The sequence below is a fragment of the Rana temporaria genome, chromosome 11 (assembly GCF_905171775.1).
Source record: "Rana temporaria chromosome 11, aRanTem1.1, whole genome shotgun sequence".
Lineage (NCBI taxonomy): Eukaryota > Metazoa > Chordata > Amphibia > Anura > Ranidae > Rana > Rana temporaria.
In genome coordinates, this window is record NC_053499.1 from 13,537,075 (window position 1) to 13,564,561 (window position 27,487).

Genomic DNA, 27,487 nt, shown 5'->3' on the forward strand with positions numbered 1-27,487 from the left:
AGACCCGGTCTTATTTACGGGGAAACATGGTAGACAGACAGATAGATAGATAGATAGATAGATATATAGATAGATAGATAGATACACAGACATACAGATAGATAGATAGATAGATAGACAGACAGACAGATAGATAGATGGATAGATAGATACACAGACAGACAGATAGATAGATAGATAGATAGATAGATAGATAGATAGATAGATAGATAGATAGATACACAGACAGACAGATAGATAGATAGATAGACAGACAGACAGACAGACAGACAGACAGACAGATAGATAGATAGATAGATAGATAGATAGATAGATAGATAGATAGATAGATAGATAGATAGATAGATAGTAGGCATGTGCAAAAGGGAAAAATTTGTTTTGTTTCATTTTAATTCGTTAGTTAATTAATTTCGTTAAGTTAGATTCGTTACATGTGTTAAATTCGTTTTCGAAATTCGTTAGTTTTCTACCGAATTTAGAAAAATCCGGTCGAATTCGAAAATATTTCGACCGGATTTGAAAACAAATAGTCTCTTTTCGAATAGAATTTGTTTTCGAATTCAAATCGAATAGAATATTTTTTTCGAATTCCGATCGAATTTCGTCCGCGGGTTTTCGAATTCGGAATCGAAAACGTTTGTTCGGATTCGGTAAATTCATTAATATTGCAATTCGGGAATTCGTATGCTTCCGAATGTCTGAATAATGAAAAATGTGTCCAAATTTCGATTCGGAACAAAACGAAATGCACATGCCTAATAGATAGATAGATAGATAGATAGATAGACAGACAGATACATAGACAGACAGACATATAGATACATAGACAGACAGATAGATACAAAGACAGACAAATAGACAGACACATAGACAGGCAGATAGATACAAAGACAGACAGATAGACAGACATATAGACAGACAGATAGATACATAGACAGACAGATAGATACATAGACAGACAGATAGATACAAAGACAGACAGATTGACAGACACATAGACAGGCAGATAGATACAAAGACAGACAGACACATAGACAGGCAGATAGATACAAAGACAGACAGACACATAGACAAACAGATAGATGGATAGATACATAGACAGACAGACAGATAGATACATAGACAGACAGACAGACAGACAGATAGATATATAGACAGACAGACAGATAGATACATAGACAGACAGACAGATGGACAGATAGATAGACAGATACATAGACAGACAGATACATAGGCAGACAGACAGACAGATATATATATATATATATATATACATAGATAGATAGATAGATAGATAGATAGATAGACAGACAGACAGACAGACAGACAGACAGACACATAGATAGATAGATAGATAGATAGATAGATAGATAGATAGACAGACCGACAGATACATATATAGATAGATAGATACATAGACAGACAGACACATAGACAGATAGATAGATAGATAGATAGATAGATAGATAGATAGATAGATAGATAGATAGATAGACCAACAGATACATATACAGACAGATAGATAGATAGATAGATAGATAGATAGATAGATAGATAGATAGATAGATAGATAGATAGACACATAGACAGACCAACAGATACATAGACAGACAGATAGATAGATAGATAGATAGATAGATAGATAGATAGATAGATAGATAGACACATAGACAGACCAACAGATACATAGACAGACAGATAGATAGATAGATAGATAGATAGATAGATAGATAGATAGATAGATAGATACATAGACAGACCAACAGATACATATACAGATAGATAGATAGATAGATAGATAGATAGATACATAGACAGACAGACAGATAGATAGATAGATAGATAGATAGATAGATAGATAGATAGATAGACAGACCAACAGATACATATACAGATAGATAGATAGATAGATAGATAGATAGATAGATAGATAGATAGATAGATAGATAGATAGACACATAGACAGACCAACAGATACATAGACAGACAGATAGATAGATAGATAGATAGATAGATAGATAGATAGATAGATACATAGACAGACCAACAGATACATAGACAGACAGATAGATAGATAGATAGATAGATAGATAGATAGATAGATAGATAGATAGACACATAGACAGACCAACAGATACATAGACAGACAGATAGATAGATAGATAGATAGATAGATAGATAGATAGATACATAGACAGACCAACAGATACATATACAGATAGATAGATAGATAGATAGATAGATAGATACATAGACAGACAGACAGATAGATAGATAGATAGATAGATAGATAGATAGATAGATAGATAGACAGACAGACAGACAGACAGACAGATAGACAGACAGACAGACAGACAGACAGATAGATAGATAGATAGATAGACAGACAGACAGACAGACACATAGATAGATAGATAGATAGATAGATAGATAGATAGATAGATAGATAGATAGATAGATAGATAGATAGATAGGCAGATATATTTCATTGATTAATATGTTGATTGATAAGATTTTGATACATAAAAACAGATTGGTCTCTTATAAGTATTTTACAGTCCTGATGATTTGGATGCAGACGAGTGGCGGTGACAGTTGTCATCCGGTGTACAGCACATGATGGGTGACGGCGGCCCCTCGATGTCCTACATCCAATCTACAGACATCTCGGGGATGAGTCAGGGCCAATTATATTGTTACAGCTCTCACTCCAACACTATACAACACGCCAAATACAGCCAACCCCCCACAACAGGAGGACTGTGGGGGACACTCATGACGATTTCTGCTTTTCTCATCCTTTATCGAGGTTGTTATAGAAACAATAATTACATTACCAGTCCACCGTGACATGGTTTTTAAGTTTGCAGTAAGCTGAATCATCCATCAAAAATCAAGAAAAATAAAATCGGTGATAGTAAAAAAATAGGTCACCTTTAAAAAACGCCTATAAACGAAATCGCGGCAAAACGGGAGGCGGTCGGCAAGCGGCTAAACAGTAGTGATGGGCATACATGGCTGAGGACTCCAGTGTGAGGGAATTCATTAGGCATGTTGGTCATGTTGTCACCGGCTGCTCCCTGGACAATGAATGAGCGCCGCCATATTGCTGAGGTCATCTCAGTGTAAGCTGCCCGGACCCCTCTTCTTGTAGCCCCCAGGGCTTGAAAACAGGAAAGGTTGGAAGCTTCATGTAAAGTAATACAACCTGTTTGGCTTGCGGGGCTTAAAGAGGAACTGCAGTCCGCTGCTCACATCATTTGTAGTGAAAACAGCTTTGCCATTCTGAAGCTTCCCTCCAACCACTTTACATATAGTAAAATATTTTTTAGTTATACTTTAAGGCTTAACTCCCTTGGCTTGCCATCTGTCCGGGATTCACCCGGACAGTTCAGGTTTTGAATCCTGTGTCCAGGTTCCAGACCGCCTGAGACCCGGACACATTATTCAGACCAGACTACGGTTTCCCAGCAGGGTTACTGGCTGCAGTTGTCTAAGCTGAGAGGGCCAGATTCTGGTAGATCCGGCGTATCTCTGCGGCGGCGTAACGTATGTCATTTACGTTACGCCGCCGCAAGTTTTACAGGCAAGTGCTTTATTCAGAAAGCACTTGCCTGTAAAGTTGCGGCGGCGTAGCGTAAATCACCCGGCGCAAGCCCGCCTAATTCAAATTAGGAGGGTAGGGGGCGTATCGCGTTTAAATTAAGCGCGTTCCCGCGCCAAACGTAATGCTCATGCGCCGTCCCTAAACTTTCCCGACGTGCATTGCGCTAAATGACGTCGCAAGGACATCATTGGTTTCGACGTGAACGTAAATGGCGTCCAGCCCCATTCACGGACGACTTACGCAAACTACGTACATTTTTAAATTTCGACGCGGGAACGACGGCCATACTTAAAGTGGTGGTTCACCCTCCTTCACATCATTAGACCATTACATTCGGCATCGTAGCGCGAGCTACGGTATGCCGGTCTTAAATTTTTTATCCCCGTACTCACTGTGCTATCGATCATTGAAGTTTCCGACTCCCGCTGGGAATGGGCGTGCCTATGGAGAGGGAGGATGATTGACGGCCGGCTCTGGCACGTCACGCTCCCCGAAGACAGCCAGAGTAGGTCTCGGCTCTTCACGGCGCCTGCGCAGGCGCCGTGAATAGCCAAGCCTATTTCGGCTATTTCCGGAGAAGCGTGACGTGCCAGAGCCGGCCGTCAATCACCTTCTCTCACCATAGGAACGCCCATTCCCCGGATTCTTCAATCATCGATAGCACAGTGAGTACGGGGATAAAAAATGTAAGACCGGCATACCGTAGCTCGCGCTACGATGCCGAATGTAATGGTCTAATAAAAAAAAACATATTTTTTTTTTTTAACAGGGTGAACCCCCGCTTTAACATTGATTGCGCCTCATATAGCGGGGGCAACTTTACGCCGGGACAAGCCTAACGTAAACGTTGTAACTTTACTGCGTCGGCCGCGCGTACGTTAGGAAATTCGCGTATCTAGCTAATTTGCATACTCGACGGGGAAAACGACGGCGGCGACACCTAGCAGACAAAAAAAAAATTGCATTTTAGATCCGACGGCGTAAGAGACTTACGCCTGTCGGATCTAATGCTTATCTATGCGTAACTGATTCTAAGAATCAGCCGCATAGATACGACGGCTCGGATTAGGACTTACGACGGCGCACATGGCGCTGCGCCGTCGTAAGTCCTCTGAGAATCGGGACCAGAGTGTCTGTTACACTCTCTCTTTCACACCGCCCAAAGCCAGCACTGACAATACCCAACAATCCAGTCCACACTGATAGGAGAGGAGAGAGAGCTCGACCTGCTCCTCTTCCTCCCACCCCTACCCCTCTGCCCCCGCACTCCAATCCCCAGGGCTGCACCTCAGAAAAGGAAAGTGGGGGCTGGAAATTTGAAGTCCAGCAGTCGCAGATACATCTGGGTGAGAGGTGATGACTGCCAAGGGGTGAGTGAGCTCACCATCCATCCCTGTCTGTGACTGAAGTCTCTCCCTTCTCTCTCCTGCCTCTGAGTGAGTACACTAAGGTAAATCAGGGTTCTCAGAGCACCCCTTGCATCAGAGTTCCCCTTTACACAGTGCTTCCCCTTACATCAAAGTCCTCTCTGTACATCAGAGTTCTCAGTGTTCCCCCATTAAATCAGGGATCCCAGAGCATCCTTTATGTCAGAGTCCCCAGAGTTCTCCCTTACATCAGAGTCTGCAGAGTCCCACCTTACAGTGTAAGGGAACAGTGCGAGTTCAGATGTAAAAGGAGAACTCTGCAGATTCAGATGTAAAAGGGGAACTCTGCGGATTCAGATGTAAAAAGGGGAACTCTGCGGATTCAGATGTAAAAGGGGAACTCTGCGGATTCAGATGTAAAAGGGGAACTCTGCTGATTCAGATGTAAAAGGGGAACTCTGCTGATTCAGATGCAAAAGGGGAACTCTGCGGATTCAGATGCAAAAGGGGAACTCTGCGGATTCAGATGTAAAAGGGGAACTCTGCGGATTCAGATGTAAAAGGGGAACTCTGCGGATTCAGATGTAAAAGGGGAACTCTGCGGATTCAGATGTAAAAGGGGAACTCTGCGGATTCAGATGTAAAAGGGGAACTCTGCGGATTCAGATGTAAAAGGAGAACTCTGCGGATTCAGATGTAAAAGGAGAACTCTGCGGATTCAGATGTAAAAGGGGAACTCTGCGGATTCAGATGTAAAAGGGGAACTCTGCTGATTCAGATGTAAAAGGGGAACTCTGCTGATTCAGATGTAAAAGGGGAACTCTGCGGATTCAGATGCAAAAGGGGAACTCTGCGGACTCAGATGCAAAAGGGGAACTCTGCGGATTCAGATGTAAAAGGGGAACTCTGCGGATTCAGATGTAAAAGGGGAACTCTGCGGATTCAGATGTAAAAGGGGAACTCTGCGGATTCAGATGTAAAAGGGGAACTCTGCGGATTCAGATGTAAAAGGGGAACTCTGTGGATTCAGATGTAAAAGGGGAACTCTGCGGATTCAGATGTAAAAGGGGAACTCAGCGGATTCAGATGTAAAAGGGGAACTCTGCGGATTCAGATGTAAAAGGGAAAGTCTCCGGATTCAGATGTAAAAGGGGAACTCTGCGGATTCAGATGTAAAAGGGGAACTCTGCGGATTCAGATGTAAAAGGGGAACTCTGCGGATTCAGATGTAAAAGGGGAACTCTGTGGATTCAGATGTAAAAGGGGAACTCTGCGGATTCAGATGTAAAAGGGGAACTCTGCTGATTCAGATGTAAAAGGGGAACTCTGCTGATTCAGATGCAAAAGGGGAACTCTGCGGATTCAGATGCAAAAGGGGAACTCTGCGGATTCAGATGTAAAAGGGGAACTCTGCGGATTCAGATGTAAAAGGGGAACTCTGCGGATTCAGATGTAAAAGGGGAACTCTGCGGATTCAGATGTAAAAGGGGAACTCTGCGGATTCAGATGTAAAAGGGGAACTCTGCGGATTCAGATGTAAAAGGGGAACTCTGCGGATTCAGATGTAAAAGGAGAACTCTGCGGATTCAGATGTAAAAGGGGAACTCTGCGGATTCAGATGTAAAAGGGGAACTCTGCTGATTCAGATGTAAAAGGGGAACTCTGCTGATTCAGATGTAAAAGGGGAACTCTGCGGATTCAGATGCAAAAGGGGAACTCTGCGGACTCAGATGCAAAAGGGGAACTCTGCGGATTCAGATGTAAAAGGGGAACTCTGCGGATTCAGATGTAAAAGGGGAACTCTGCGGATTCAGATGTAAAAGGGGAACTCTGCGGATTCAGATGTAAAAGGGGAACTCTGCGGATTCAGATGTAAAAGGGGAACTCTGTGGATTCAGATGTAAAAGGGGAACTCTGCGGATTCAGATGTAAAAGGGGAACTCAGCGGATTCAGATGTAAAAGGGGAACTCTGCGGATTCAGATGTAAAAGGGAAAGTCTCCGGATTCAGATGTAAAAGGGGAACTCTGCGGATTCAGATGTAAAAGGGGAACTCTGCGGATTCAGATGTAAAAGGGGAACTCTGCGGATTCAGATGTAAAAGGGGAACTCTGTGGATTCAGATGTAAAAGGGGAACTCTGCGGATTCAGATGTAAAAGGAGAACTCTGTGGATTCAGATGTAAAAGGGGAACTCTGCGGATTCAGATGTAAAAGGAGAACTCTGTGGATTCAGATGTAAAAGGGGAACTCTGCGGATTCAGATGTAAAAGGGGAACTCTGTGGATTCAGATATAAAAGGAGAACTCTGTGGATTCAGATGTAAAAGGGGAACTCTGTGGATTCAGATGTAAAAGGGGAACTCTGTGGATTCAGATGTAAAAGGGGAACTCTGTGGACTCTGATGTAAAGGGAGAACTCTGTGGACTCTGATGTAAATAGGGACACTTTTGATTAACTTTATATGATTAGTAATGTTATTTAATCACAAAATCTATGTATAGTTTATACTGTAAAACATTTTTTGCTGAGCTCCACTAAAGTTTTAGGATTTGACTTTAAGAACCCCGACTCCGCCCCTCCTGTAGTTTTCTGCAGGCAGCCTGTAGTGGGTGGAGCCTTCTGGGCCCCTCCCACAACTCTACCGTCTGCTCATGCTCTGTGCAGCACAGTGATGATGTCACCACTACTTTTACAAGGTAACATTTGAGTTTGGTGGGAACAAGCGGCTCCCTTGTATTCTGTATATAGGTGACAGGTTTTCTTTTGCATGGAATTCATCTTTTAGGGCCCCTCATTGATCTTCACCTGATATCAGCGCTCCTGAGATAGTTGTCAGCGTTGGGTTTTCCGCATCCTCATTTGCATCCATCTCATCGCTTCCCGCCGCCTTCAAAGTGCGATCTTTGCAATTAACGATCTCCGGAGACGTCTGCTTGGAGGAGATGACGTGAGGGAAGCGGAGCTTTGCCTGGGGCTGGACCGGCTCCGTACATTTATAAACATTCATCTGAGAGAGAGGAGGAGAAAGATTAATAGACAAAAAGTGCCGCAATATATAAAAAAGTGTCCCTGTCCCCATAACTTATAGAAATGACAGTTTGTAGGTTGGTTTTGGTTTTAGGTATCCATCATCCACAGGGGGGTACAGGCAGTACACCTGTAAGGGGCCCGGATGGCAACCCCCCTTGTTTTTGTAAGGGGCCCGGAGGTCCACAGGGCCCCGGATGGCAACCCCCCCCTTTTTTTTTTTTTATATATTTTTATTATTATTATTAAAGGGCCCACCCCCCTTTTTTTATAATTTATATATATATATATATATATATATATTTGTAAGTGTCTCCAGTGACCTCAGCACTCTTGTGCTTCCCGTGACTATGTGACCCTATGCACTCCAGTGTCTCTAGTGACCCCAGCACTCTGTATCTTGTGTACACTTCAGTGATCCCAGCACTCCTGTTCCCCCAGTGACTCAGTAACCTCTGTACACCCCACTGACCCCAGTGTCTCCAGTGACCCCAGTGACTCTAACCTCTGTACACTCCAGTGTCTCCAGTGACCCCAGTGACTCAGTAACCTCTGTACACTTCAGTGACCCCAGTGACTCAGTAACCTCTGTACACTCCAGTGACTCAGTAACCTCTGTACACTCCAGTGACTCAGTAACCTCTGTACACTCCAGTGACTCAGTAACCTCTGTACACTCCAGTGACCCCAGTGTCTCCAGTGACCCCAGTGTCTCAGTGACCCCAGTGACTCTAACCTCTGTACACTCCAGTGACCCCAGTGTCTCCAGTGACCCCAGTGACTCTAACCTCTGTACACTCCAGTGACCCCAGTGTCTCCAGTGACCCCAGTGTCTCAGTGACCCCAGTGACTCTAACCTCTGCACACTCCAGTGACCCCAGTGTCTCCAGTGACCCCAGTGTCTCTGTGACCCCAGTGACTCTAACCTCTGTCTACTCCAGTGTCTCCAGTGACCCCAGTGACTCTAACCTCTGTACACTCCAGTGTCTCCAGTGACCCCAGTGACTCTAACCTCTGTACACTCCAGTGACCCCAGTGTCTCCAGTGACCCCAGTGACTCTAACCTCTGTACACTCCAGTGACCCCAGTGTCTCCAGTGACCCCAGTGACTCTAACCTCTGTACACTCCAGTGACCCCAGTGTCTCCAGTGACCCCAGTGTCTCAGTGACCCCAGTGACTCTAACCTCTGTACACTCCAGTGACCCCAGTGTCTCCAGTGACCCCAGTGTCTCAGTGACCCCAGTGACTCTAACCTCTGTACACTCCAGTGTCTCCAGTGACCCCAGTGACTCTAACCTCTGTACACTCCAGTGTCTCTAGTGACCCCAGCACTCCTGTTCACAGCACCAAAAAGGTCTCCAAACTGCGGTCTGGGGGCCAGATGTGGCCCTTTGCTTGCTGTTATCTGGCCGTTGGGGCACTATTTCATCCACTGATACCAACAATGGGGCATATCTCCCACTCCGCCACCCCCCACCCCAACTGAGACCAGTGATTGGGCACAATTCCTCACAACGACACCAACAATTGGGCCCAATGACACCAAAGATGGGGTACAATGCCTCCCACTGACACAAAAGTAGGGGCATTTTCTTCCCTCTGATGTCGGGACATTTTCCACTCCCAAAGGCCACAGTCCGGCCCCCCCTAAAGTCTCAAGGGCAGAGGGCCATATTCTGAGTATAGTTACAATGGAGTATCTCAGGATACTCCATCGTATCTCTCTTTCTTGGCCCGCGTATCTATGCGAGTGATTCTTAGAATCATTTTCGCATAGATACGCTTAAGATCCGACATGTGTAAGTCACTTACACTGTCGGATCTTAAATGTAATTACCCAGCCGGCCGCTAGATGGCGTTTACGTTCAGGTCTCATTTGTTTATGCAAATGAGCCTGATACGCCGATTCCCGAACGAATTCGCGTCGCGTAACCGTCGCTAACGTCGTTTGCGTAAGCGTAAGGTTACCCCTGCTATATGAGGGGTAACCTTACGCCAGTCCGCCGTATGCCATGTTAAGTATGGCATCGGGTCCGCGTCGTCTTTTCCCGTCGGGTACGTCGTTTCCCTAAGTCGTTCTTGAATACGACTTTACATCAATGACGCACACGTCGGCGTCATTGACGTTTTCCGCCGAGAACTGGAGCATGCGCACTGGGCTATTTTAAGCCTGGCGCATGCGCAGTTCGTTCGAATCGGGGGCGCGCTTAATTTAAATACAAGCCGCCCCCTTGGAGTTACGCGGGGATACGCCGGGCCAATTACACTACGCCGCCCCAAACTACGGAGCAAGTGTTTGGGGAATACAGCACTTGCTCCTGTAGGTTGGGGCGGCAGAGTGTAAATGGCTTACGCGACGCCCGCCTGAAATCTACGGGAATATGGCCCAGTAAGCTGGCCCCCTGTTTATTAAGTTTGGAGACCCCTGACCTAACAAGCATTCAACCCTTGCAGTGTGTGTGTGTGTGCGGGGGGAGGGGGGGATAGGCTGCTTAGAGTGGGGCTTTAGGTTTGACTCCTTTAAGCTCCAGGATTACCTTGTTACGCTTCTAATAAATTCAATGTTGGTTGGGTTTCCAGTAATTGGCCGTCAACAAGTCCTGCTTTGTAGGTGACAAGTGAGGACAGCGCCATTGAGATGGATGAGAAGTGTGACTTCCCTGTAATGGCTCCCGTCACCCAGGGATCACCTGGGATCTCCATCGCTATCTGATCCTATTTAGAGCTCCCAGACTGTCAGGTTTTCTTCCTCTTCAATGGAGATGTTGCTTGGTAACTGATCGCCAGCGAGAAGCGCTTCGCAGGACCCGCTGTATACAAGCTTTTACAGTAATAACATTGAACTCACCATTATGATCCTCGAGGACCCTCCTGAAAATGTATTCATTACAACTAATTCGACTGCACACTCCAGAGATGAAAAATTACTAAGGGGATACAATGTACCCATTGGGTTTTGACCCCTACATTCCCATACAAGACAACTGTCCCGCATCTTGGCCTTCTATCCCACCAATACGGTGTCCAGGGCCTTGTCCCGGGATCACAGCAGCAACCTTATTTGCAATACAGCACATGTGTAGTAACTCAATAAAGCATTACTGCAGAGATCGCGGCTGTGAGTGGGTGACATATTTCTACGTGGGCTCTAGGAGGGTCAGACCCATAAGGCAGGTGTAAAGGGCAGGGCTTAATGAGAGGGCACACCTGGGCACTGCCCAGGGGCCCCAGCCTCATGGGGGGCCCCTGCCCTTGCCCCAAAGCAGCTGACCCTTGAGGCCTCTGGAGCCCGGGCTGCCCCTCTACATCCCAGATATCCCCCCAGCACTCTGATCCCTCTACACCCCAGATAGTCCCCCCAGCACTCTGATCCCTCTACACCCTAGATCAGGGGTCTCAAACTCAAATTACCTGAGGGCCACAAGACAAGTTTTCATATGCCATGGGGGGCCGCATGCAAACTTTCAAACTTCAAAAACAACAGTACTGGTGTCAGCGAACACATTATTAACCCCCAGCACTGGTGTCAGCGAGCGCATTATTACCACCAGCACTGGTGTAAGTCAGGGTTTGACAAATTTGCTTGGAATCTAGGAGCCAGCTAAAAAAGTTAGGAGCCAGAAAACGCACCCCGTCCCGACGAGCTTGCGCGCAGAAGCGAACACATACGTGAGCAGCGCCCGCATATGTAAACGGTGTTCAAACCACACATGTGAGGTATCGCCGCGATTGGTAGAGCGAGAGCAATAATTCTAGCTCCTCTGTAACTTAAAACATGCAACCTGTAGATTTTTTTAAACGTCGCCTATGAAGATTTTAAAGGGTAAAAAAGTTTGTCGGCATTCCACAAGCGGACACAATTTTGAAGCGTGACATGTTGGGTATGAATTTACTCGGCGTAACATTATCTTTCATAATATTAAAAAAAATGGGGATAACTTTACTTTTTTCTTATTTTTTAATTAAAAAAAGTGTAATTTTTTCCCAAAAAAGTGCGCTTGTAAGACCGCAGCGCAAATACGGCGTAACAGAAAGTATTGCAATGATCGCTATTGTATTCTCTAGGGTGTTAGGATAAAAAATATATATAATGTTTGGGGGTTCTACTTAGAGGGAAGAAGATGGCAGTGAAAATAGTGTAAAATGACATTAGAATTGCTGTTTAACTTGTAATGCTTGAATGTAATACCAACGGCCACCACCACATGGCGCCAGCTCACATCTGGTGGTAATAACTTGTAATACCAACGGGTCACCACCAGATGGCGCCAGCTCAAAAAAAAAAATTATAATAATTTTTTTTTTTGCTCCCCTCACTTCCACCCTGCCTGCGGGCCATTTATAACTGGTCCGCGGGCCGCAAATAGCCCGCGGGCCGGTACTTTGAGACCACTGCCCTAGATAGTCCCCCCAGCACTCTGATCCCTCTACACCCCAGATATCCCCTCAGCACTCTGACCCCTCTACACCCTAGATATCCCCCCCAGCACTCTGACCCCTCTACACCCTAGATATCCCCCCAGCACTCTGACCCCTCTACACCCTAGATATCCCCCCAGCACTCTGACCCCTCTACACCCTAGATATCCTCCCAGCACTCTGACCCCTCTACACCCTAGATATCCCCCCAGCACTCTGACCCCTCTACACCCCAGATATCCCCCCAGCACTCTGATCCTTCTACACCCTAGATAGTCCCCCCCAGCACTCTGATCCCTCTACACCCTAGATATCCCCCAACACTCTGATCCCTCTACACCCCAGATATCGCCCCAGCACTCTGACCCCTCTACACCCCAGATATCCCCCCAGCACTCTGACCCCTCTACACCCCAGATATCGCCCCAGCACTCTGACCCCTCTACACCCCAGATATCGCCCCAGCACTCTGACCCCTCTACACCCCAGATATCCCCCCAGAACTCTGACCCCTCTACACCCCAAATATCCCCCCAGCACTCTGACCCCTCTACACCCCAGATATCCCCCCAGCACTCTGACCCCTCTACACCCCAGATATCCCCCCAGCACTCTGATCCCTCTACACCCCAGATATCCCCCCAGCACTCTGACCCCTCTACACCCCAGATATCCCCCCAGCACTCTGACCCCTCTACACCCCAGATATCTCCCCAGCACTCTGATCCCTCTACACCCCAAATATCCCCCCAGCACTCTGACCCCTCTACACCCCAGATATCCCCCCAGCACTCTGACCCCTCTACACCCTAGATATCCTCCCAGCACTCTGACCCCTCTACACCCTAGATATCCCCCCAGCACTCTGACCCCTCTACACCCCAGATATCCCCCCAGCACTCTGACCCCTCTACACCCCAGATATCCCCCCAGCACTCTGATCCTTCTACACCCTAGATAGTCCCCCCCAGCACTCTGATCCCTCTACACCCTAGATATCCCCCAGCACTCTGACCCCTCTACACCCCAGATATCTCCCCAGCATTCTGACCCCTCTACACCCCAGATATCCCCCCAGCACTCTGACCCCTCTACACCCCAGATATCCCCCCAGCACTCTGACCCCTCTACACCCCAGATATCCTCCCAGCACTCTGACCCCTCTACACCCTAGATATCCTCTACCTCCTACCTTCTTGATTTCTGTTTACCTGCACTGTCTCCATTGTAGGGGCCCCAGAGCATTACATTGCCCAGGGGCCCATGATGCTATTAAGACGGCCCTGGTAAAGAGCATCCCCTGCATATTTAGAGGCGGAGACTGAATGAGGCCAACCCATAAAGTGGGCCTGATTTTCAGCAAACCTGCCCAGAAAGTGGGAAAACAAAATGCACATATTTTTTTTTAACTAGAGTTTGGTGTCACTTTACCATAACCCTAAACCTAGCTAAACCTCCCTAAACTGACCTTTATCCTAACACTTAACTCTTAAATGCCCCACCTTCCTTCAGCAGGTTGATGGTATAATTACATTAGGCTTGGCAGGGTCACCGGACTGGATTCCAAGGACGACATTCTTTCTAATGATAAAAGGCATACTTTTTTTCCCCAAAAATGAAGCTATCGCTGTCTATTGTAAGAATATCTGTTTTTGTAGATCTTTAGGTATTCCACTTTAACCGCTTCAGCCCCGGACCATTATGCAGGTAAAGGACCTCGTCCCTTTTTGCGATTCGGCACTGCGTCGATTTAACTGACAATTGCGCGGTCGTGTGATGTGGCCCCCAAACAAAATTGATGTTCTTTTTTTCCCACAAATAGAGCTTTCTTTTGGTGGTATTTGATCACCTCTGCGGTTTTTATTTTTTGCGCTATAAACAAATAAATAGAGCGACAATTTAAAAAAAAATGCAATATTTTTTACTTTTTGCTATAATAAATATCCCCAACAAATATATATATAAAAAAACGTTTTTTTTCCTCAGTTTAGGCCGATACGTATTCTTCTACATATTTTTGGTAAAAAATGCGCAAAAGTTCTAGCATCTACAAAATAGGGAATAGAATTATGGCATTTTTTAAATTTTTTTTACTAGTAATGGCGGCGATCTGCGATTTTTATTGAGACCGTGACATTGCGGCGGACATATCGGACACTTTTGACACATTTTTGGTACCATTCACATTTATACAGCGATCAGTGCTATAAAACTGCACTGATTACTGTGTAAATGTGACTGGCAGGGAAGGGGCTAACACTAGGGGGCACTGAAGGGGTTAATATGTTCCCTGAAGTGTGTTCTAACTGTAGGGGGGAGGGGACTCACAAGGGGAAGAGACCGATGTGTGTTCCTCAGTACTGGGAACACACATCGGTCTCCTCACCGCTGTCAGAACATGGATCTGTGTGTTTACACACACAGATCCATGGTCCTGCCGGGATTGCAGGCAATCGCGGGTGCCCGGCGGACATCGCGGCCACCGGGCACGCGCACCGGGTCCCGAGCAATGCCGCGCGCCCCCTAGCCGCCCGGGAATGCAAGGACGCCATAAGACATCCACTCTGAGAGAGGGAGGGTTCCCGCCGACGGTAGGGAAAGTGTTAAGTAACACTTTAAAGGTATTAAATCAGGGGTGTCCAAACTTTTTTTAAAGAGGGCCAGATTTGATGAAGTGAACATGCGTGAGGGCCGACTATTTTGCCCGACATTCTTTGAACCATTAAAATTCAGTCTAAGTGTGTTCGTCTGAGCAACTAATACACGGCCACACAACAATGGCTGTGTGTGGTGAAGAGATGAGCTTGGGCGTGTTATTTGGATATACCATATTTATCGGCGTATAACACGCCATGAATGCAGCCTCACCATTGCCCTGAATGCAGCCTCACCATTGCCCTGGATGCAGCCTCACCATTGCCCTGAATTCAGCCTCACCATTGCCATGAATGCAGCCTCACCATTGCCATGAATGCAGTCTTACGATTGCCATGAATTCAGCCTTACCATTGCCATTAATGCAGCCATACCATTGCCATGAATGCAGCCATACCATTGCCACGAATGCAGCCATACCATTGCCACGAATGCAGCCATACAATTGCCACAAATGCAGCCATACCATTGCCACGAATGCAGCCATACCATTGCCACGAATGCAGCCATACCATTGCCACCAATGCAGCCTCACATGTGCCATAAATGCAGCCTCACGTGTGCCATAAAAGCAGCCTCACATGTGCCATGAATGCAGCCTCACATGTGCCATGAATGCAGCCTCACATGTGCCATGAATGCAGCCTTACCATTACCTTACCTTGGTTGTGTGTACGAGCCTGAAGCCTCGTACACACAACCGAGGAACTCGACGGGCGAAACACATCGTTTTGCTCGTCGAGTTCCTTGTTAGGCTGTCGAGGATCTCGGCGAGCCAAATTTCTCCATTCCCGTCGAGGAAAAAGAAGACATGCTCTCTTTTTGGCTCGATGAGATCCTCGACAGTTTCCTCGTCGAAAAGTGTACACGCGACCGGTTTCCTCGGCAAAAAAAAAACCCAGCAAGTTTCTTGCTGGTTTTTGCCGAGAAACTCGGTCGTGTGTACGAGGCTGTACCATTGCAACCAATGCAGCCTCACATGTGCCATAAATGCAGCCTTGCCATTGCCATCAGTGCAGCCTGATCGATGCCCATCTGCAGACTCGGAGGGCAGAGGGAGGGGGGTGGGACGAGTGCAGGGGAATCTCTTGTTTACTCTGTGGCTTCTTTAATACAAAGTCCCGCCTCCTATGATAGACAGAACAGTCGTCCAATGGCATCCTAGGAGACGGGACTTCCAATACAGACGCTGCTGAGTAAACAGGATATTCTCTTCATGTAATCTGACGGCGCTCATCCTGTCCCCTCCAAGGCAGTGCCGATAAATATGGGCCCAGATTCAAGAAGCTATTGCGCCCGCGCAACCATAGGTTGCGCGGCGCAATAGCTGTTTTGCTCCCACGTAGCGAATGCCCCTGATTCAGGAACATCGCTACGCGGACTGCAGCCTAGGATATGACAGACATAAGCCTCCTTATGCCTTCATATCTCAGGCTGCATTCTTGCGTTGTCCGCTAGGGGGCGCGGCCATTGTGATCGGCGTATAGTATGCAAATTGCATACTACCACCGATTCACAAAAGTTGCGCGGGCCCTGCGCACGCAAGGTACGGAGTTTCCGTACGGCGACTTTAGCGCAAGGTTGCTCCTGCTGTAGCAGGGGCAGCCAATGCTAAAGTATAGCCGCCCTTCCCGCTCGTGAAATTTAAATTTCACGTCGTTTACGTAAGTGATTCGTGAATGGCGCTGGACGCCATTCACGTTCACTTAGAAGCAAATGACGTCCTTGCGACGTCATTTGCCGCAATGCACGTCGGGAAAGTTTCCCGACGGAGCATGCGCTGTTCGCTCGGCGCGGGAGCGCACCTAATTTAAATGATTCCCGCCCCCGGCGGGATCATTTACATTAGGCGCCCTTACGCCGGGCTAATTAGCATAGCGCCCGCGCAATTTACGGAGCTACCGCTCCGTGAATCGCGGGCAAATCTAAATATTTGCGTGGGCGCAGAGCAAAAATCGTTGCCCTTTGCCCACGCAAATATTGCGCGGATCTACCTGAATCTGGGCCAGGGTATATATCTTTTGTGGCCCCGGGGGCCACAAACAATATACATATCCAAATCCCCAGGGGGGCCATATTAAATCAACAGGGGAGCCGCATTTGGCCCGCGGGCCGGACTTTGGACATGCCTGTATTAAATGATAACTGTATCCCAATGGGTGATTTTATTTCCCTTTTTATGTACAAATTCTATATAAGAAAAAGGAATAAAGCTCCCTAAAAGGTCCTTTTACTGTCTCCGTTTAAATGAATGATGACATGCAAAGTACATGACCCTGTAGTGAGACGTCATACTTCAGTCTGCTCAGTTATATGAGAACCCGGCCAATGACGTCTGATCTTTGTAAATTGCCAAACGTTTCTTTCTTATACAATCGCTCCTCTTTGTATTACTGAATGAGCCTGGCAGACACTTTGTATCTTCAATAAGGACACAGATGGGAAATGAGACGTCTTGTTTGTAAATCCTTCCCTTTAATTGCTGCGATCAGGAACACGATTTTCTGGGAAGGGTCCAACTTTCCCCGGAAAAGGAAAACGTTTTTTTTTTTTTTTTAACCACTTAAGCCCCGGACCATTTTGCAGCTAAATGGCCAGCCCAGGTTTTGCGATTCGGCACTGCGTCGCTTTAACAGACAATTGCGCGGTCGTGCGACGTGGCTCCCAAACAAAATTGGCTTCCTTTTTTCCCCACAAATAGAGCTTTCTTTTGGTGGTATTTGATCACCTCTGCGGTTTGTATTTTTTGCGCTATAAACAAAAATAGAGTGACAATTTTGAAAAAAATGCAATATTTTTTAGTTTTTGCTGTAATAAATATCCCCCAAAAACATATATATAAAATGTTTTTTTTCCTCAGTTTAGGCCGATACGTAGTCTTCTACATATTTTTGGTAAAAAAAATCGCAATAAGCGTTTATCGATTGGTTTGCGCAAAATTTATAGCGTTTACAAAATAGGGGATATTTTTATTGCATTTTTATTAATTATTTTTTTTTTTACTACTATTGGCGGCGATCAGCGATTTTTTTCGTGACTGCGACATTATGGCGGAAACTTCGGACAATTTTGACACATTTTTGGGACCATTGTCATTTTCACAGCAAAAAATGCATTTAAATTGCATTCTTTATTGTGAAAATGACAGTTGCAGTTTGGGAGTTAACCACAGGGGGCGCTGTAGGAGTTGGTGTTCACTTAGTGTGTGTTTACAACTGTAGGGGGGTGTGGCTGTAGGACTGACGTCATCGATCGAGTCTCCCTTATAAAAGGGATCACTCGATCGATACGCCGCCACAGTGAAGCACGGGGAAGCCGTGTTTACATACGGCTCTCCCCGTGCTTCAGCTCCGGGGAGCGATCGCGACGGAGCGGCTATAAACGAATATCCGCGCCGTCTAGGGTGACCACATTTCCAAACTGCCATTCAGGGACACCCCCCCCCCCCCCCCATTTTTTGCAGATTTTTGGGGCAGGGGCGTATGAAATCAGCGGGCCCATGTGCGAGATCAAAAGTGGGCCCTAGGCATCAAGAAAAACAACTGAGTGGTCGGGGCACAGAGTAGTCAGAGGGGCAGTGGGATGGATAGAGGCACACCTCCCAACTTTCTGAGATGGGAATTAAGGACACCTATTAGCAAAAATATGTAGGAGAATTATAAACAAAGAAAAACTGGTTAAACCCACAGGTGCTTTTTTACCACTACTATTCTCTTATATTGGCTCCTTGAGGGACACACAAGGAGGAAAGAGGAACAGAGGGGCAGAAGGACAATGCTCTAAATGAGGGACAGTTCCTCCAAATCAGGAACAGCACAGGAGGGGGGGGGGGGATGAAGAACAGCACAGGGTGGGACCAGAGGACAGCACAGGAGGGGGGGGACTGAAGAACAGCACAGGTGGGGGACTGAAGAACAGCACAGGTGGGGGACTGGAGAACAGCACGGGTGGGGGACTGGAGAACAGCACGGGTGGGGGACTGGAGAACAGCACGGGTGGGGGACTGGAGAACAGCACAGGTGGGGGACTGGAGAACAGCACGGGTGGGGGACTGGAGAACAGCACAGGTGGGGGACTGGAGAACAGCACAGGTGGGGGACTGGAGAACAGCACGGGTGGGGGACTGGAGAACAGCACGGGTGGGGGGACTGGAGAACAGCACAGGTGGGGGACTGGAGAACAGCACGGGTGGGGGACTGGAGAACAGCACAGGTGGGGGACTGGAGAACAGCACGGGTGGGGGACTGGAGAACAGCACAGGAGGGGGGGGGGACTGAAGAACAGCACAGGTGGGACCAGAGGACAGCACAGGATGGGGGACTGAAGAACAGCACAGGTGGGACCAGAGCACAGCACAGGAGGGGGGACTGAAGAACAGCACATGATGGGGGACTGGAGAACAGCACAGGTGGGGGACTGGAGAACAGCACAGGTGGGGGACTGGAGAACAGCACAGGTGGGGGACTGGAGAACAGCACGGGTGGGGGACTGGAGAACAGCACAGGTGGGGGACTGGAGAACAGCACGGGTGGGGGACTGGAGAACAGCACAGGTGGGGGACTGGAGAACAGCACAGGTGGGGGACTGGAGAACAGCACAGGTGGGGGACTGGAGAACAGCACGGGTGGGGGACTGGAGAACAGCACGGGTGGGGGACTGGAGAACAGCACAGGTGGGGGACTGGAGAACAGCACGGGTGGGGGACTGGAGAACAGCACAGGTGGGGGACTGGAGAACAGCACAGGTGGGGGACTGGAGAACAGCACGGGTGGGGGACTGGAGAACAGCACAGGAGGGGGGGGGGGGACTGAAGAACAGCACAGGTGGGACCAGAGGACAGCACAGGATGGGGGACTGAAGAACAGCACAGGTGGGACCAGAGCACAGCACAGGAGGGGGGGACTGAAGAACAGCACATGATGGGGGACTGGAGAACAGCACAGGTGGGGGACTGGAGAACAGCACAGGTGGGGGACTGGAGAACAGCACAGGTGGGGGACTGGAGAACAGCACGGGTGGGGGACTGGAGAACAGCACGGGTGGGGGACTGGAGAACAGCACGGGTGGGGGACTGGAGAACAGCACGGGTGGGGGACTGGAGAACAGCACAGGTGGGGGACTGGAGAACAGCACGGGTGGGGGACTGGAGAACAGCACAGGTGGGGGACTGGAGAACAGCACGGGTGGGGGACTGGAGAACAGCACAGGAGGGGGGGGGGGGACTGAAGAACAGCACAGGTGGGACCAGAGGACAGCACAGGAGGGGGGACTGAAGAACAGCACAGGTGGGACCAGAGCACAGCACAGGAGGGGGGACTGAAGAACAGCACATGATGGGGGACTGGAGAACAGCACAGGTGGGACCAGAGGACAGCACAGGAGGGGGGGGCTGAAGAACAGCACAGGTGGGACCAGAGGACAGCAGGGGGTTGGAGAATGGGGGGTGAGGTGGGAGAGAGCAGAGAAGTTACTGGGGAAGATCAGCCAGGAGAGTGTTGAGGGACCTGTGGGCAGCAGAAGGAAACTGGATAAGAGGGGCAGCATATAGAGAAACTGATGCCCCCCATGTTCTTCTTGCAGCCACTGAATGCCCGCTTTTCCTCCTTTACCTCCTGCAGGCATTCAGTGGCTGCAAGAAGAACATGGGGGGCATCGGTTCCTCTATATGCCGCCCCTCTTATCCAGGTTTAGAGGGAAGCTGCATGGACCATCCTGGAGTATGAGGCTGGGTTGCAATGGCGCCCCCTGTAGTTACACCGCTGCAGCGGAGTAACTAAAACATTTCTGGCAGTTTGAAGGAGCAATGAATGGAATGCTGGCAGGATTCTGAGGTTGTGATAGTCGCTGATGAGCCACTCCTGAGAGGATTGCTTGGTATACAGAGGGGGTAACAAGACTAGTAGGTGAAAAGGTGGCAGAACATGAAAGGCTGAGAGTGAAGGAGGAGGGAGGGGGGGGCAGGGAGAGGCAAACAAGTAGTGGGAGAGAAGAGACATTGAGCAGCTGGACAGGACTGGATGAGAGGAGTTATCATGTGTGCAGGAAACATCTTCAGCTCTGAGGGGTTCATGCTGGGACCTGTAGTTCTTCACTTTTGGGGGGGAAGTCACATCCCCAAAAGTGAAGGATTACAAGTCCCAGCATGAACCCTGCCCTGATATCTAAGGATGTTTCCTCCTTCCATCCAGGGTGTCATGTGTCAGTGTCCTCTCCTGCCGACCCTTATCTGCCTTATCTTATCTCTCAGCCTGGAGCAAACCTCTGCGTGTCCTGTGCAGACAAACACTCCACTTTCTTACTGAACTCTGACTGCTGGGGGAGAGCTGACAGGATTATAACATGGATGGATCTGCTGGTCAGTGCTTTGCAATGTTACTTGCCTTAGTTTCTACACTGCAGTCTGTCTCACAGTCCGATGTTTCTTCTGCATGCCTCTGCCTGGCTGGACTCCAGAACATACACGAGGAGGTGGGTGGAGCTTAACAGAAGGCGCGGAGGAGGAAGTTAAACTCTCCTCCGCTGTGATAGGTCTCTGCATCTCTCCTGCTCTGACGTCACTGGTTGCTACACGCCAAGCGGGAGGCAGCCAGGTAGCAACCAGTTTGGGCACTGAGCCAGTGGTGAATAGGGGTCTCACTCTCTGTCAGCTAGGGGTCCACCACAGGCTGAGACAGAGAGGATGTATACAAAGGCTATTTTAGGGGGCATTAGATCTGCCCAGGTCAATTCCGGGACTCTGTATTGTCCCGTAATGAGTGTGTCCGGGACACGGGACACAAGCATTAATTAAGGGACAGTCCCGGGCAATCCGGGACATGTGGTCACCCTAGCGCCGTCGTCCCGGATCGCTCCCCGAGGGGATCCGCCCGCCGCACGCAGCGGAGGGGGTCCCGATCGGACCCCCCACCCGCTAGAAGGCAAGGACTTATATATATGCCCATCTGCCTGTCCGTGCCATTGTGCGGACGTAAATAGTCGTGCGGCGGGCGTTAAGGGGTTAAGGAAGTGAGGATTTCTTAGAAGAAATAAGGACATTTAAAAGCAAAATGGAAGGATGAGGTAAGTGAAGGAGGACTGCACTAAGGTAAAGGAAGCTATTTAGGAAAAAAAAATTACCTTTACAACCCCTTTAAGTTGTTAACGAGAATTTCGCCCCCCCACCTCTGGCCACATGCGGTATTGCATGCTATTATAGTCAACGCGGAACAAATTATTTTAGTTTCCATTGACTTCAATGGGGAAACTCGCTTTGATATGCGAGTACTTTGGATTACGAGCATTCTCCTGGAACGGATTATACTCGTAATCCGAGGTTCCGCTGTATAGTGAAAATTGAAAACAGACCTTAAATGAATAATAAAGTGGTAAGAAGATTGCACTCAGTTGTATCTAAATATAAGGAAATGAATCTAATGGAAAAAAATAATTATGTTGAGCTTTACCTTTCATTTTTCAACCTAAGGCAAATAACTTGTGATCTCAAATAAACACCACAGTGAATAATACAAAAGGCAGTAGGATGAATATGCAATCATGGGAAACGGAATTCCAATAAGCATGTGTTCAGTATAAAAGCATAATAAAAGTCCAATAAGCATGTGTCCAGTGAAAAAAGTACAGATCAATACTCCACACATGCCAACTCCAGTGCATCACCACCGAGAGACAAGAGCGGCTTACCAGAAATACAGAGTGAGACTTAGCATGTAATCATGTGACACAGAAGTACAAATAAGCATGTGTCTAGTAAAAAAAAGTAATACAATTCCAATAAGCATGTGTCCAGTGAAAAATTACACGTGCAGATCAATACTCCAAACATGGCAACTCCAGTGCATCACCACCACAGAGACAAGGGCCTCTTACCAAAAATTCATGACCCTTGCCAACTGAGGTCATGTGTGCTTACATGTACTGAAAGTGTCCACAAGATAGAGATGGCCAGCTTGGCACGGATCACAACCCAGACCACAATCAGCTCAGCAATGAAATGAGGGAAGCAACAGACATAAGGAGAGAGACGAAGTCCACCAGATAGTGTAGCACCGTATAAAACCCGCTGCATTTATTCAGTATAGAGCGCACTCACCAGATAGTAAAATAAACAATCCCAAAGTCCGCTGATGATGTCAACAGCTTAGGCTCCACCAACGCGTTTCGTTGCAGATGACATCATCAGGGGCCCAAGGGTCCTGGCTCCTGATAAAGAAAAAATACTCTTTTTCCCTCACTGTATGTCTGCTGTTACCTTCTTTTCATTGCTGAGCTGATTGCGGTCCGGGGTTGTGATCCGTGCCAAGCTGGCCATCTCCATTGTGTGGACACTTTCAGTATATGTAAGCATGCATGAGCTCAGTTAGTAATCATGTACAGTATTTCTGGTAATGGCTTTTGTCTCTTAGAGGTGGTGCACTGGAGTTGACACATTTTTAGTATTGATCTGCATGCGTCATTTTTCACTGGATACATGCTTATAGGACTTTTATGAAGTATTTCACTGGATACATGCTTATTGGACTTCTATGAAGTCTTTCACTGATTGCATGCTTATTTTGTTTCACAGGCTTAACGTATTTTCCGGCGTATGAGATGATTTTTTAACACATGAAGTTCTTCTTAAAAGTCGGGGGTCGTCTTATACGCCGGTACCCAACATGCACACTCTCAGTCAGACCGCGGCCGTCCATTTTTCAAAAGCCGCGCCTCCTCCTTGTGCTGTTCCATGATAGGCGGAACACTCAGCTTCCAAGCAGAGCCGGTGATGCGCCGGGCGCGCGCCCCCCCAGTGGCCGGAGGACCCGAGACCCGAGGCCGTTATAGAGCCACCTGGAGGCCGTCTTTTTACTCTGGCCCGGGTCTAAAGTAGTTAACTTGTAAACACATGGGGCCAGATTCACAAAAGAGATACGATGGCGTTTCTCCTGATACTCCGTCGTATCTCTGTTTCTATCTATGCGACTGATTCATAGAATCAGTTACGCATAGATATCCATAAGATCCGACAGGTGTAATTGTTTTACACTGTCGGATCTTAGGATGCAGTACCGCGGCCGCCGCTGGGGGGAGTTTGTGTCGTAAACCAGCGTCGGGTATGCAAATTAGGAGTTACGGCGATCCACGATGGATTTTCGCGTTCGCTACGTCGCCGCTAGTCTAGTTTCCCGTCGCAAATTTAGTCGTCGTTTTGGGTGCCCTAACTTTAGTCAGCAATCGTCTTGCTGTCTAAAGTATGGCCGTCGTTCCCGCGTTGAAATGTAAAATTTAACGTCGTTTGCGTAACACGTCCGGGAATACGGAAGTAGGCTACGCGCGTCGCCGTTCGAAAAAATGACGTCACGGCGCGCAAAGCACGACGGGAATTGCGAAACTGAGCATGCGCAGTAGGTCCGGCGCGGGAGCGCGCCTAATTTAAATGGCACGCGCCCCTTTGAATTGGCCCGCCTTGCGCCGGAGGCCACCGGCGTAGTTTTCATCGCAAGTGCTTGGTGAATCAGGCACTTGCGATGAAAACTTGCGGCGGTGTAACGTATCTACGATACGTTACGCCGCCGCAGTTCTACGTGAATCTGGCCCTTAAAATTTAACATTGTCTGCGTAACACGCCCGGGAATACGGAAGTACGCTACGCGCGTCGCCGTTCGGAAAAATGACGTCACGGCGCGCAAAGCACGACGGGAATTGCGAAACTGAGCATGCGCAGTAGGTCCGGCGCGGGAGCGCGCCTAATTTAAATGGCACACGCCCATTTGAATTGGCCCGCCTTGCGCCGGCGTAGTTTTCATCGCAAGTGCTTGGTGAATCAGGCACTTGCGATGAAAACTTGCGGCGGTGTAACGTATCTACGATACGTTACGCCGCCGCGATTCTACGTGAATCTGGCCCCAAATGCCAGAAATAGGCTTAGTCATGAAAGGGTTATACTATGCAGCCATATTATACACCAGGGTAGGGGAATCACAAGAATTAATTGCCAGGCGATGCCGTTCCTATTTTTGCGTGCCGACTGCGCATTTACATGCCTGGGTGCAGCTGCCGGCGTATATTTTCCAGCATGCTGGAAGATCTCTAATAATAGCCCTGGCGAGTGTTGTCACTCATGCACTCTAATGATCTCGGACGGCTGATGGCTCCAGGCACGGCAGAGAACAATCTAGCGAAAGCAGTTCCTCTATGACAAGCCGCATTATCATACATTATGTGGATCCTGCGAAGACTAACAGATGCGGTGGTGGGTGCGGCCGCGCAGATCTTATCACAGCAGATTGGAGCTGAAGACTCGCTGTTCGATGTACAATGGAGATCTAATTCTACGATTTCTAGAGACTCAATTCACACAGCTTACACACCAGGATGAGGATATGTTGTACTTTCAGAACAGGTGACAGTTATTTTCAGCTGAGTTCAATGAGGTTTGACCACTTCCATACCGGGGGGCACTTATACACCTTCCTGCCCAGACCAATTTTTAGCTTTCAGCGCTGTCGCACTTTGAATGACAATTGCGCGGTCGTGCTACACTGTACCCAAACTAAATTTGTATCATTTTGTTCCCACAAATAGAGCGTTCTTTTGGTGGTATTCGATCACCTCTGGGATTTTTATTTTCTGCAAAAAAAATAAAAAAATGACCGGAAATTTTTTTTTTTTAGTTTCTGTTATAAAACATTGTAAATAAGTACGTTTTCTCCTTTACTGATGGGCACTGACGGGCACCACTGATGTGGTGGCATTGATGGGCACTGATGATGGGCACTAATATGCGGCACTGATAGGCGGCGCAGATGGGCACGGATAGTCGACACAGATAGGCGACACAGATGGGCACGGATAGGCAGCATGGATGGGCATGGATAGGTGGCATTGATGGGCACTGATAGGCGGCATGGATGGCTACTGATAGGCGGCATGGATGGGCACTGATAGGCGGCATGGATGGGCACTGATGGGCACTTATATGTGGCACTAATGTATGTCGTACTAATGGATGCCAATCAGTGCCAAACAATGCCTGCCAATCATCATCCATTGTGGGCACTGATTTGCATCCATTGTGGGCACTGCTTGCCATCCATTATTCTGTCATTGTCATCCCTGGTGGTCTAGGGTGGCATACCTGTGTTTTGCATTGTCATCCCTGGTGGTCTAGTGGCATCCCTGGTGGTCCAGTGTGGGCATCCTCGGAGGGGCTGTGCTGATAATCGATCAGCACAAACCCCACCTGTCAAAGGAGCAGCTGATCGGCTCTCCTCTACTCGCGTCTGACAGACGCGAGTGAGGAAAAGCCGATTACCGGCTTTTCCTGTTTACATCGTGATCAGCCATGATTGGACACGGCTGATCATGTGGTAAAGAGTCTCCGTCGGAGACTCTCTACCTAGATCGGTGTTGCGGGGTGTCAGACTGACACCCTGCAACAACGATCTCCACGATGCGCGCCCTCGGGGGCGCGCAGCGGCTTAATATCCTGAGGACGTCATATGACGTCCAGTCAGGATATTGAAACCACTTTGCCGATGTCAATCTGCAATTGGCGGGCGGCAAGTGGTTAAAAAGTACAGACACATGGCCTGAAAATAAATGCAGTAAAACCTTGGATTGCGAGGATAATGCGTTCCAGAAACATGCTTGTAATCCAAAGCACTTGTATATCAAAGCATTTTTTTTACAGGGTATAAAAGAGAAGAGAGGCGCCTCTAAGTGTAGCAATAAGTTGCTAAATGTTGTCCCTTCATTAAATGTAACCATATTGCTACACTTAGAGGCGCCTCTCTTCTCTTTTATACTCAGGTGTGACATGACGCTGCTCTTATATCAAGACATCGCTTGTATATCAAGGCAAAATTTCTTCAAATATTTTGCTTGTCTTGCAAAACGCTCTCAAACCAAGTTACTCTCAAACCAAGGTTTTACTGTATATTGTAGTTTCAAAACAGGTGACAGTTATTTTCAGCTGAGTTCAGTGAGGTTTATAAAGTACAGTCACATGGCTGAAAATAAATATCTGTATTTGTTATTCTATAAATGATAAATATCTTTAAATATTTTTAGAGCTCCAATGCGCGGGGCCCTCTGATTTCTCTTGTACCAAATAGTAATGTAAGCGTACTGTCTGATCCCATGTTGTAAAGCGCTGCGCAAACTGTTGGCGCTATAAAAATCCTGTATAATAATAATAATAAATATAGCAAAAAGTACAAAATATTGTTTGTTTGTTTTTTTTTCAAAATTGGCGTTCTCGGTTTTTGTTTATAGCGCAAAAAAAAAAAAAAAAAAAAAAACGAATAGGGGATCAAAGCTGCCTGGTATCAGTACTTCTATGATAGAAATGAGAGGGTGCCATGGCTGTAATGGGCTAGTTGCCTGGCATCAGTACTTCTATGATAGAAATGAGAGGGTGCCATGACTGGTAT

At 47.7% G+C, this 27,487-nt stretch overlaps 1 protein-coding gene across 1 annotated transcript in view; it reads right to left on the reverse strand.

Annotated features, from left to right (window-relative positions):
• SYT13 (synaptotagmin 13) overlaps nt 1-27,487 on the reverse strand; it is a 48,722-nt gene that overhangs the window by 17,366 nt on the left and 3,869 nt on the right. Inside the window, exon 2 of the mRNA XM_040328061.1 lies at nt 7,781-7,982. Coding sequence (XP_040183995.1) covers nt 7,781-7,982 — 202 coding nt within the window. The remainder of the gene's footprint in view (nt 1-7,780; nt 7,983-27,487) is intronic.